This window comes from Panthera leo, chromosome D3, assembly GCF_018350215.1.
Source record: "Panthera leo isolate Ple1 chromosome D3, P.leo_Ple1_pat1.1, whole genome shotgun sequence".
In the NCBI taxonomy this organism is placed as follows: Eukaryota; Metazoa; Chordata; class Mammalia; order Carnivora; family Felidae; genus Panthera; species Panthera leo.
Genome location: NC_056690.1, coordinates 20287004 through 20300191, shown reverse-complemented (window position 1 = coordinate 20300191; position 13188 = coordinate 20287004). Strand labels below are relative to the sequence as shown.

The following is a 13188-nucleotide window of genomic DNA, read 5'->3' as shown; positions in this document are numbered from 1 at the left end:
GTCAGCATAGAGCCCGATGCGGGGCTCCAACCCATGAACTGTGAGACCATGACCTGAGCTGAAGTTGGATGCTTAACCAACTAAGCCACGCAGGTGCCCAAAAGCATGAAATGATTTAGAAACAAGTTTACAAGACCCCTATTAAACCAAGAACTAAAGCCACATCTTTTCCATTAGGTTTTCATCTATTTTCTCAACTACTATTTCAATCCATAATTTCTCTGCAATAAGCACGAATGTATGAAAACATACTCATGATTGTACCCGCATCTTCCCATTAACAGTGTCATTGAGTTTAAATAATTCTTGCTGAACTGAATTTTGTATAAAATCACCCACATTCATTTTGAGGTAGCAGTTGTCCAAGTGGTGACAGACACATGAAATCTGCGACGAGGTCCCCGACAGAGCACCCGCAGCTGTCACTCCTTCCCTCCTGGAGCTTCCTGCAGGTTTGCCCTTCGTGCTCTGAGGTCAGGGCCACACTCGGGCTCCTGCAGACTTGGGTCTGTGTGCTGGGGGGACAGATCCTAGGAGGGAATCACTAACCACAGTGTGTGGAGAACTGTTGTTTCGCGGAGGTGGAAGTAGTGACAGACGACGAAGATGGTCAGTGTGTAACCCCCCTAGGAAGGCACACGAGGGCGTCTACCCACAACCTGGAGAAAAGGGCTCCCTGTCTCCTCAGTGCTGAGGGAACTTCTGGGAAAGGATAACTTTGAAACCAGAAAGGAAACAAGCAGAGGAAAGAAATCAGCCTCCTGCACAGAACTGGCCAGGTGCCAATGTGGACCCATCACTGTTCTGGCCCTGATCCTCATCTGTGTGGTTGTACAAGAGTCACCACCTTAGTCCTGCCCCATCAACAGCCAAGGGAGCCGTGGACACGCTCACTATGTGGAGCCTGAGTAGAACACAGTGTGTCCTGAGGTGATGGGAAGTCACACAGGGGGACACCTGGCCTGGCCTGAAGGAATGGGACAGTGGACACAGCAGTGAGGAGGCAGGAACTCTCTCTGATGGGCTCTAGTCACCATGTCACATAATGTTGTGTCCAGGCCTGGACACCAGGGGGCACATATCACTTGTTTCTGAGGAGTCACAGATGACCAGAGCTGGGACCTGCCACCTGCTATTGCTTGTGCCCTCTGCTCAGGGCTCACAACTGTGACCTCACCACCCTCTTACCCAACAGAGCCCCTCCCCTTCCCTCCACCCTGACATCCTCAGGCAGAGGGACCTGACCCCGTGCCATTGAAATGTCGAAGAGCTGAGGGTCTCATTTGCATGGATGGGCCCTCCCTCTCTCAGAGGATGAAAAGGAGAAGGAACAGATTACGGGATGTCTGCTCAGCTGTTCAGCCACAGAAGGCAGGATCAGTGATGATCTCGACCATGGCCTGGTCCCCTCTCCTCCTCACCCTTCTCATTCACTGCACAGGTGACTAGATGTGGGGACAAGGGAAGCGGTCCTGGGATAACATGTGTGACCTGATTCTTCATCACCTTCTCTTTGTCTCTCCCCTTCCAGGGTCCTGGGCCCAGTCTGTGCTGACTCAGCCGCCCTCAGTGTCTGGGGCCCTGGGCCAGACGGTCACCATCTCCTGCGCTGGAAGTGCCAACATCGGTATTGCTGGTGTGAACTGGTACCAGCAGCTTCCAGGAAAGGCCCCTAAACTCCTCATCTATGATAGTAGCGATCGACCCTCAGGGGTCCCTGACAGATTTTCTGGCTCCTCGTCTGGCAACACAGGCTCCTTGACCATCACTGGGCTCCAGGCTGAGGACGAGGCTGATTATTACTGCCAGTCTGTTGACATTACTCAAGGTGCTGACACAGTGTTCCAGGCCTGTGGGGAAGTGAGACAAAAACCTGCTGTCCTCTCAGCAATGGGACTTCCCATCTATCCCTGACTTTTTGGCCATCTGAGCTGCTGCTTTTTTTATATAAACTGGGGTCTGAGACCCACCTCAAGGAATTTTGTCTACAGTCTTTCCACATTCTCTGAAATTTCTCCTTGAAGCCTCTCATTAGGAGCAACATATTGTGTGATTTTCTCAAACTGGGCACAAATTCCTGCATTCCAGGGGCAGGCTGTCCTGAGGACAGGGTCCATGACAGGTCATGGCAGACACAGGGACACAATATTCAGCTCTGTCTGAGTCAGGACACATCAGGCGTGTCCAATATGTGTCCTGATAATAACAGTTCCCATAAATTGTCCCTAAATCCTCATCTATTATGATGGTTAGATCCTCTGGGGACCCTGATTCATTTTTTGACTCCGTGTCTGGAAACTCTCACTCTGAGATCATCACAAGGCTGAGGTCTGAGGATAAGGCTGCTCCTCCCTGCCCCCTCACCCCCGCTGTGACAGCATCTTGGGCTCACACAGAGTCCCAGGCCCATGAGAACTGAAAGCAGAACCCCTTTCTCATCTTCAGGGAGGGCGAGGCCCCAGCAGCTTACCAGGCTCAGCCTGTGGCTTCTGCTTCTGATGCTCCTGCTACTGCCACCATGGGCCCTGGTGCACGCAGCAGCACCACCTGGGAGTGAGGGCTCCTCCTTCCCTTCTGTCCCCGATGTCACTCACAGCAGCCCCTTCCTAGACAAAGGGTCTCAAAGGACACAAGGAAGCTCATCTTGCCCATCAGGTTGAGACACGAGGTTTCTTTGCACCGAAGTTCACGGACTGGGGGTTGTAGGTCCAGTGTTCTCAACTCCCACCTGACCTCTGACGAATCCAGGGTCTCCATCCTTGGTCATTTACCCATTTCTAGAAGTTTCCAGACCTATTTAATCCTCTTATTAGTCTTCAATAAGAATGCCTGTACTTTTTTTGCTCTTTGGGATGATTTCTTCTCTCACTGAAGCATAAGCCCTGGATTACCTATAGCTGAAACATATATTTCAGTCATTTGAAATGAGTCCCTGTCCATTCCCATCAATGCTGAGACCCAACCAGTGACTTTTCTTCTTCACTTTCATTGTATAATACTTGCAGAAAGATGTTGCATAATAATGGTGTTTAGCTCAGATTAGTCTTTTCATCTTATAGAAATGTCCTCCCGTCCCCACCCCATTAGCTAATTTTCTGGTTGTGGGACTGAGTCTGATGTGTGGGTAGAGAGTGTGTTATCACATTATAAAATCTCTGTCTGCTTCCCTTTTATGTGGTTTTTATTAGAGCTTTGCTTTCAGGTGGAGTGGACCAAGATGGTGGAGCAGCATGGAAGTTCTAGGCTTCTTTCATCCCTAAAATGCAGCTAGATCAGCACCAAACCATTATTTCTAGCACACCTAGAAAATTGCTCTGAGGATTAACACAACAATCTGCATAACTTGAGCCACAGAACTTGGAAGGTACTTGGCACGGAGAGGTGAACTGGGGGAGAGAGAAGCCACAGAGGGTAGGGAATGGTATTTGGGGACAGAGGACAGAGAAAGGAAGGAACATACAGGAAAAGCACTCCCCGCAAAAGTAGTTGGAGAGAAAGAGTGGAAGCACCCATAAGTGCCTGAATAAGAAAGGGAGAAAGCAGAAAGCAGAAAGGAAAGGGTTTTAGTATCATTATGACTCTATTACCAGGGCAGGACAGCACTGGAAACACTGCAGCGCAATACCTGGCGGCGTGCTGGTGGGAAGACCAAATTCCCAAGGACAGGCAGTGAGGTCTGAGGAATCGACAGGCCACATGGGAGAAGCAGTTTCCCTGGTACCCTGCTAGGAGGGCATTTGGTAGAGGTTGTACGGACTCCCCACAGGCAAAGCTCCCAGCGGACCTCGGAGAACACAATTGCTGGTATTGGAACAGAAACGCCAGGGTGAGGCGAAACCTGACGTGGGTAGTGTGTTGTTATTGCGTTGAAATGTTACCACTACACGATCGCACAAACTTATTCTGTGGCAGGCTGGCATCCAGCCACACCTCTGAGTCTCTACAGCTGCGTGATAGCAGGAACTTTCCTGGGGGCAAGCCGGCATCTGGCCATGGCCTAGGGAGACCATCCGTGAAAGAGTTGGAGTGGGTCCAGGTGGCAGGGCCCTCAGAAGTGAAGGGTTTAGAAATACAGCCCCATATGACATAAAATTTGGGAGGGAGGTGCTGCCTGGCAGGCTGATGTCTTGGACAGGGACACTATAGAAGTGGGGAATGGAAGGACCCCAGAGACCTAGGAGGGGTGCTTGATTGCCAGTCAGATAAAGCACAAAGTTCTGATCTAGAGACTGGAAAGTTAGGTGACGCCATTTTAACCTCTCCCATGCATCAACACACATCCCGCACACCGTGCCACACCAATCCACTTCAGTAAGTTAAGTAGCACCACCTAGTGGAGAATGGAGCCATGACACCAAGCCCCGACCAACTGCACCAACCAAGCCCTAGAAGAACACCACAAGTCTCTCCCACTCCTTAGGGTATGGACTATAAAGTGCTTCATAGTTTGACTTGTAGGGGAAACTGGATGTAATTTCATTCAGATTTCATTCTGTTTGCTGGTCCATCTATTCATTTCTTTGTTTTGTGTTTTCTTTTTTTTTTCTCTTCTTTCTTATTCTTGGATACAGAAAGAGAAAAAATTATTTTTTACTTTCCACTTTCATATAATTTTTTAAATTTTTTGACTATAATTTTTGGAAATTTATTTTTTATTCTATTTTACCTTCTTCAACTCATTTTATTCTGTTTTATTGTATACATTTTCTTAATTTTTAAACATTATTTTTTTTTTCTTTTCTTTCCATTCCCTTTTTTCTCTGTTCAATCAAGCTTCTTTCAACAACAAGAACAAAGCATACCTAGGATCTAGCTTCTTTTATTTGATTTTTTTGTTTCTTTTTAATCTTTTTAATTTTTATTTTTTATTTTATTAATTCTTTTTCTTCCTCCAAAATGACAAAACAAAGGAATTCATGCTAAAAGAAAGAATAGGAAGAAATGACAGCCAGAGACCTGATCAACACAGATATCAGTAAGATGTCTTAACTAGAATTTAGAATCATGATAATAAGAATATTAACTGGAGTTGAAAAAAAAGAATAGAATCCCTTTCTGTGGAGATAAAAGAAATAAAATCTAGTCAGGACGAAATTAAAAACGCTATAACTAAGCTGCAATCTCGAATTGATGTCATGGCTGCAAGGATGGATGAAGCAGAAAAGCAAATTAGTGATATAGAAGATACAATTATGGAGAATAAGGAAGCAGAAAAAAGGAGAGAAACTAAGGCAAAAGAGCACAATATAAGAATTAGAGAACTCAGTGACTCACTAAAAAGGAATAACATCCAAATCATAGGAGTCCCAGAAGATAAAAAGAGAGAAAAACAAGTAGAAAGTTCATGCAAGCAAATCATAATGGAAAATGTTCCTAACCTGGGGAAAGACACAAACATCAAAATCTAAGAAGCACAGAGAACTCCCATTAGATTTAACAAAAACCAACTATCAATAGGCATAACATAGTCAAATTCACCAAATAGACAAGGAAAGAATTATGAAAACAGCAAGGGAAAAAAAGTCCTTAACCTATAAGGTAAGACATATCAGGTTCACAGCAGACCTATCCACAGAAACTTAGCAGGCCAGAAAAGAGTCGCAGGACATATTCAATGTGCTGAATTGGAAAAATATGCAAGAAATAAAGAAGTTCCCAGACAAACAAAAACTAAAGGAGTTTGTGACCACTAAACCAGCCTGCAAGAAACTTTAAGAGGGAGTCTCTGAGAGAAGAAAAGACAAAACAAAACAAAAAAGGCCAAAAGCAACAAAGAGTAGAAAGACCAGAGAACACCACCAGAAACTCCAATTCTACGGGCAACACAATGGCACTAAATTCATATCTTTCAGTACTCACTCTAAATGTCAAAGTTCTAAACATTCCGATCAAAAGACATAGGATAACAGAATGGATAAGAAGAGAAGATCCATCTATATGCTGTTTACAAGAGACCCATTTTAGAACTAAAGACACCTTCAGGTTCAAAGCAAGGGGATGGAGAACCATCTATCATGCTAATAGTCACCAAAAGAAAGCCAGAGTAACCATACTTATATCAGACAATCTAGATTGTAAAATAAGGACTGTAAAAAGAGATGAAGAAGGGCATTATATTAAAAATAAGGGGTCTATCCACAAGATCTAAGAATTGTAAACATTTATATCCCCAATGTGTAGATACCCAAATATACAAATCAATTAATCACAAACATACAGAACCTCATTGATAATAATACCATAAGAGTAGGGGACTTCAATACCCCACTAAACAGCAATGAACAGATCATCTAAACAGAAAATCAACAAGAAAACAATGACTTTGAGTTATACACTGGACCAGATGGACTTAACAGATATATTCAGAACATTTCATCCTAAAGCAGAAGAATACACATTCTTCTCGAGTGCACATGGAATATTCTCCAGAATAGATCACATACTGGGTCACAAATCAGCCACCAGCAAGTTCAAAAAGACAGAGATCATACCATGCTTATTTTCAGACCACAATGCTATGAAACTCGAAATCAAACACACGAAAAAATTTGGAAAGACAATGAATACTTGGAAATTATAGAACACCCTACTAAAAAATGAATGGGTTAACCAAGAAGTTAAATAGGAAATTAAAAAGTACATGGAAGCCAATGAAAATGATAATCTGACAGCCCAAAACCTCTAGCATGCAGCAAAAGCAGTCATAAGAGGGAAGTATATAGCAATCCAGGCCTTCCTAAAGAAGGAAGAAAGGTCTCAGATACACAACCTAACCTTACACCTTAAGGAGCTGGAAAAAGAACAGTAAATAAAACCCAAAACCAGCAGAAGACATGAAATAATAAAGATTAGAGCAGAAATCAATGCTATGGAAATCAAAAAAATAGTAGACCAGATCAATAAAAACAGGAGCTGGTTCTTTAAAATTATTAACAGAATTGATAAACCCCTAGCCAGTTTGATCAAAACGAAAAAGGAAAGGACCCAAATAAATAAAATCAGAAATGAAGGAGAAGTCACCAACAACACTGTAGAAATACAAAAAAAAAAAAAAAAAAAAAAGAAGAAGAAGAAGAATATTATGAGCAATTGTATGTCAACAACTGGGCAATCTGGAAGAAATGGAAAAATTCCTAGAAACATATAAACTACCAAAACTGAAACAGGAAGAAATAGATTATTTGAACAGACCCATAACCAGTAAAGAAATTGAATTAGTAATAAAGAACCTCCCAAAAAACAAGACTCCAGGGCTGGATGGCTTTCCAGGAAAATTCTACCAAACAGTTAAAGAAGAGGTAACTCCTGTTCTTTTGAAGCTGTACTAAAAAATAGAAATGGAAGAAAAACTTCAAAATTCATTCCATGAGGCCAGAATTACCTTGATTCCAAAACCAGACAAAGACTCCACTAAAAAGGAGAACTATAGTCCAATTTCCCTGATGAAAATGGATGCAAAAATTCTCAACAAGATACTAACCAACCAATCCAACAATGCATTAAAAGAATTATTCATCACAATCAAGTGGTATTTATACCTAACATGCAGGACTGATTCAATATATGCAAATCAATCAATGTTATACATCACATTAATAAAAGAAAGGACAAGAACCACATGATCCTCTCAATAGATGCAGAGAAAGCATTTGACAAAATGCAGCATCCTTTCTTGATAAAAACCCTCAAGAAAGTAAGGATAGAAGGATAATACCTCAATATCATAAAAGCCAAATATGGAAGACCCACCGCTAATATCATCCTCAATGGGGAAAAACTGAGAGCTTCCCCCCTAAGGTCAGGAACACGACAGAGGTGTCCACTCTCACCACTGTTGTTTAACATAGTATTGGAAGTCCTAGCCTCAGCAATCAGACAACACAAAGACACAAAAGGCATCCAAATATGCAGGGAGGAAGTCAACCTTTCACTCTTCACAGATGACATGACACTCTATATGGAAAATCCAAAATATTCCCCCAAAAAACTGCTAGAACGGATCCATGAATTCAGCAAAGTTGCTGGATATAAAATCAATGCGCAAAAATCGGTTGCATTTCTATACACCAATAATGAACAACAGAAAGAGAAGTCAAAGTATAAAACTCATTTACACCTGCACCAAAACCCATAAAATACCTAGGAATAAACCTAACCAAAGAGGTGAAAATCTACACACTGAAAACTATAGAAAGCTTATGAAAGAAATTGAAGAAGACGCAAAAAAATTGAAAAATATCCCATGCTCATGTATTGGAAGAACAAATATTGCTAAAATGTCAATACTACCCAAAGCAATCTACATATTCAATGAGATCTCTATCAAAATAACACCAGCATTCTTCACAGAGCTAGAACGAACAAATCCTAAAAATTGTGAGGAACTAGAAAAGACCCTGAAGAGCCAAAACAATCCTGAAAAAGAAAATCAAAGCTGGAGGCATCATAATTTCAGACCTCAAGATGTGTTACAGAGCTGTAATCATCAAGACAGTATGGTACTGGCACAAAAACAGACATTCAGATCAATGGAACAGAATAGACAACCCACAAATGGACCCACAAACGTATGGCCAATTAATCTTTGACAAAGTAGGAAAAAATATCCAATGGAATAGACAGTCTCTTCAGCAAATCGTGTTGGGAAAACTGGACAATGGCATGCAGAAGAATGAACCTGGACGACTTTCTCACATCATACACAAAAATAAACTCAAAATGGATGAAAGACCTAAACATAAGACAGGAGGCCTTCAAAATCCTAGAGGAAGTAGCAGACAAAAACCTCTTTGACCTCCACTGCAGCAACATCTTACTCAATATGTCTCCAGAGGCAAGGGAAACAAAAGCAAAAATGAACTATTGGGACTTCATCAAGATGAAAAGCTTCTGCACAGCAAAGGAATCAATCAACAAAACTAAAAGGCAACCTACGAATGGGAAAAGATATTTGCAAATGACATAAAAGATAAAGTGTTAGTATCAAAAATCTATAAAGAACTTGTCAAACTCAACACCCAAAAAGCAAATAATCCAGTGAAGAAATGACATGAATAGACACTTTTCCAAAGAAGACATCCAGATGGCCAACCGACACATGAAAAAAATGTTTAACATGACTCATCATCAGGGAAATACAAGTCAAAATCACAATGAGCTACCACCTCACACCTGTCATAATGGCTAAAGTAAAAACTCAGGCAAAGACAGATGTTGGTGAGGATGGGAAGAAAGAGGAACACTTTTGCATTGCTGGTGGGAATGCAAACAGGTGTAGCCACTCTGGAAAACAGTATGGAGGTTCCTCAAAAAATTAGAAATAGAACTACGCTACGACCCAGCAATTGCAATACTATGTATTTATCCAAAGGGTACAGGGTGCTGTTTTGAAGGGGCACATGCACCCCAATGTTTATAGAAGCACTATTGACAATAGCCAAAGTAAGGAAAGAGCCCAAATGTCTATCAACAGATGAATGGATTAAGATGTGGTACATATATACAATGAAGTATTCCTCAGCAATCAAAAAGAATGAAATCTTGCCATTTGCAATAATGTGGATGGAACTAGAGGGTATTATGCTGAGCAAAATTAGTTAGTCAGAGAAAGACAAATATCATATGACTTCACTCATGTGCGGAATTTAAGATACAAAATAGATGAACAGAAGGGAAAGGAAGTAAAAATAATATAAAAACAGGGAGGGGGACAAAACATAAGGGACTCTTATAATACAGAGAATAAACTGAGGGTTGCTGGAGTGGTTGTTATTGGGGGGATGGGCTAAATGGGCAAGGGGGCATTAAGGAGGACACTTGGGTTGAGCTATGGGTGTTATGTGTAGGAGATGAATCACTGGATTCTACTCCTGAAATCATTATTGCATTATATGCCAACTAACTTGGATGAAAATTTTAAAAAATAAATAAAATAATTTTTAAAAACTTTGCTTTCAATTATGCAAATGACTTTTCACAGTCCAGAGAGATCACATGATTTTCATCTGTTGATTTACTAATTTGTTGTCTTACCTTAGAGGAATCACCCATATGTAATCCCACTCCATATTTGCAAAACTCACATGTGGTCATAGTATGACTATTTTAGTCTGACAAGGGTATCCCACTATTGATATTTTATTTAGAATGTTTATGTCAATATTTCATAATATTCCACAATTTTCCTTTTTCTGTATTTTATGTGCCAAGTGTTTGTATCACTGTATATTTCTTTCCATAAGAATTTAAGTTTTCCATTGTTTTTTGATGATTTATATATATATATATATATATAAATATATATATATATATATGCTTCATATATGTTATGCTTATATGCATATATATATATATATGCTTCATATATATATATATATATATATATATATATATACGAAGCAAGCAAATGAAATTATGATCTCTGAAGATTGCTAGTGGTTTTTTGTGAAGTTAATCACGTCTTATGCCTTTTTGTGGAAAAGTTCCTAATAAATTATCTATTCTTTTTCTAAGGAAATTGGTCTGCTTTTACTTTTGGAAATTTGTTTATTTTTTAAATGAAACCATTTTTATTTCCTAGTAAAGTATGATTTTATTTATTATTAAGAGAGGTTAAGAGTATTATTTTTTTTTCATTTTTGATTTTTGTCCTGTGTCATTTCTCCTTTGCATATTTGTGTATTATCCACTTTCATGTAAAGGTTAGTAAGTGGATTGTTCTATTTTCTTATCAAAATCCTGATTGTCGGAGCGCCTGGGTGGCTCAATCGGTTAAGTGTCTGACTTCGGCTCAGGTCATGATCTCAGAGCTCGTGAGTTCGAGCCCCTCATCAGCCTCTGTCCTGACCACTCAGAGCCTGGAGCCTGCTTCAGATTCTGTGTCTCTGTCTCTCTCTGCCCCTCCCCTTCTCTTCTCTCTCTCTCTCAAAAATAAGTAAGCATTTAAAAATGCATCTTCGGCGCCTGGGTGGCGCAGTCGGTTAAGCGTCCGACTTCAGCCAGGTCACGATCTCGCGGTCCGTGAGTTCGCCTGCGTCAGGCTCTGGGCTGATGGCTCGGAGCCTGGAACCTGTTGTTTCCGATTCTGTGTCCTCTCTCTCTGCCCCTCCCCCGTTCATGCTCTGTCTCTCTCTGTCCCAAAAATAAATAAAAAACGTTGAAAAAAAAATTTTTTTTAAAAAAATAAAAAAAAAATAAAAATGCATCTTCAAAAGACTAAATAAAAACCTGATTTGGGGGAGGAGGAGTTAGGATGGCAGAGCAGCATGGAGACCCTGAGCTTGCCATATCCCTGAAATGCAGCTACATCAGCACCAAGCTATTTTGAACACTTAGGAAATTGATCTGAGGGTTAAGGCAACAATCTGTGCAACTTGAGCCACAGAACTGTACAGGTATGCGATGCAGAGCGGTCATCTGGGGGAGAGAAAATCTGCAGAGGGTACGGAGCCATTTTCGCTGAGGGAAGACAGAAAGAGAAAGAGAAGGAGGTGGGGGGAGTGCAGTGCATCAGGATCGTGCAAGAAAAGCAGTCCCCCCGCAAAAGTAGCTGGAGACAAAGAAAAAGGGAAAAAACACTTGCAGGGGCTGAACAAAACAGTCTGTTCCCCAAAACCATTGATGGGGAGAAAGGAGAGGTTTTCAGTGCCACCAGGATTCTATCAATAGTGGAGCACAGAGTCTGAAGTTTTCAGAGCTCAGTGCACGGTGGTGTCCTCAGGACTGGAACTGTGACCTCCTCCCTTTGCCTCCTCTTGCACCTGGACCCCAAACAGGTCAAAGCTGAGGTGTCTCAGGGAATGAGAGCCTTGTAAACCTGCAGGTCCTTGCAGGCACAGAGACAACTACCTCTGCCCCAAGCTGCATGCCTGGGAGGGAAGACTCCGTGGGAGACTCACACATCTTAGCCCTCAGCACCTCTGGGGGACACAGTGAAGTCCTCAGACCCTGGAGTAGCCATGGAACCATCGCCATCATGCTCAATCATCAGTTCCTCCTGCTGCCGTGACCTAGACCCTGTCCTTGTCCCCATTATACTTCCAGTCTGACACATGTGGACATTCCATATATATTTGCTTAAAGAATGAATGAGTGAGTGATTGAATGGATGAATGAATGATGAAGACAAAGCTCTCACGTAGGCAGTTGCTGTAACAACTGCATTCTTCCTATAGGGGAGGAAAGGCATTCCTGCAGCCTTGATTGTCTGTGACATTTCTACACCTCTCCACACTTCACGTCATGGTTTCAATGTGACACAGGGACAGCAGACCCATCACCTGCCCTCCACCTGCTCTCCCACCTGACCTCACCTGTGACATTCGGGGCACCCCTATCTCTGTAGTATCACGATCCCCATCCACCTGACACTCTGGACCATCCCTTGTCCTTCTCCCAATAGTCCAGGGTCCAGTCAGTTCATCTCCCTATGCCCTCTCCGGGGACTTGTGCCATTTCTCCCTTCCCTGTTTCCTCTGCTGCCATCTTCCTCCAGCTGCCCCTCTGCCCAGTGTCCCCTTCCAGATATCCCTGTCTCCAGTTCTGTCCTGGAACTTCCCTCAGAGCTATATCTCTAATAAGCAGCACTGATGACAGGCATAGTTGGTATTAAAAGTCTCCCAGCACATGGAGTGGAGGTCACAGGATGGCGCCGTAGTGGTCCCTGCCCTGCCCAGGTCCTATTCTATCCCCACACCTGCAGCAGCCGCATCAGGGTTTGCTGAGTCCTGTCTGTCCTGCTCCAGAAAGGCCTCACATTCCCACAATGTGTGTCCTCCTCAGTGAAGGTGTGTGTCCCCTAAGTGAGCTCCTGTCCACACTCTGCCCCCAGAGTCAGCCCACCTCCTCTGAGCCCCTCCCGGGGACAGATCCCCTCTGTTTCTCTGTTCCCTGTGTCTTGTCCTCAGCTCCACAGCAGTTCACAGGCTTTCCCGGGTCAGGACTGCCTGTGTCCTTCCCCTTGACTCCCATCCACAGAGGATGCGTTATCAGGGACAGCACACCAGCGTGGGCATCTCTGCCCTTCCCTGGAAGGCCACTCTCATTTGATGGAAAACACAAGCATCAGGGAAGCAGGAGAAAAAGAGATTTGAGCACAAAGCGAACGAAGGAGGGGTTCTCGTGGAGACCAGTCGGGGGCAATGTGAGACCATGTCTGGGGTTTCTGTAGGACAGGGGTCCCAGCTGACA

General features: G+C 42.7%; 2 protein-coding genes and 2 gene segments (V, D, J or C); all 4 read left to right on the top strand.

Annotated features, from left to right (window-relative positions):
• The window catches only part of LOC122203332 (immunoglobulin lambda-1 light chain-like), a 614033-nt gene that overhangs the window by 42357 nt on the left and 558488 nt on the right, over nucleotides 1-13188 (top strand). The gene's annotated exons all lie outside the window — the stretch shown is intronic.
• Nucleotides 1-13188, top strand: part of LOC122203331 — an 803799-nt gene that overhangs the window by 273340 nt on the left and 517271 nt on the right.
• LOC122203328 (immunoglobulin lambda-1 light chain-like) overlaps nucleotides 1-13188 on the top strand; it is an 814466-nt gene that overhangs the window by 307215 nt on the left and 494063 nt on the right. The gene's annotated exons all lie outside the window — the stretch shown is intronic.
• LOC122203336 lies at nucleotides 1198-1979 on the top strand. The segment is given in 2 exon segments: nucleotides 1198-1441; nucleotides 1532-1979. Coding segments are annotated over 2 exon segments (537 nt in total).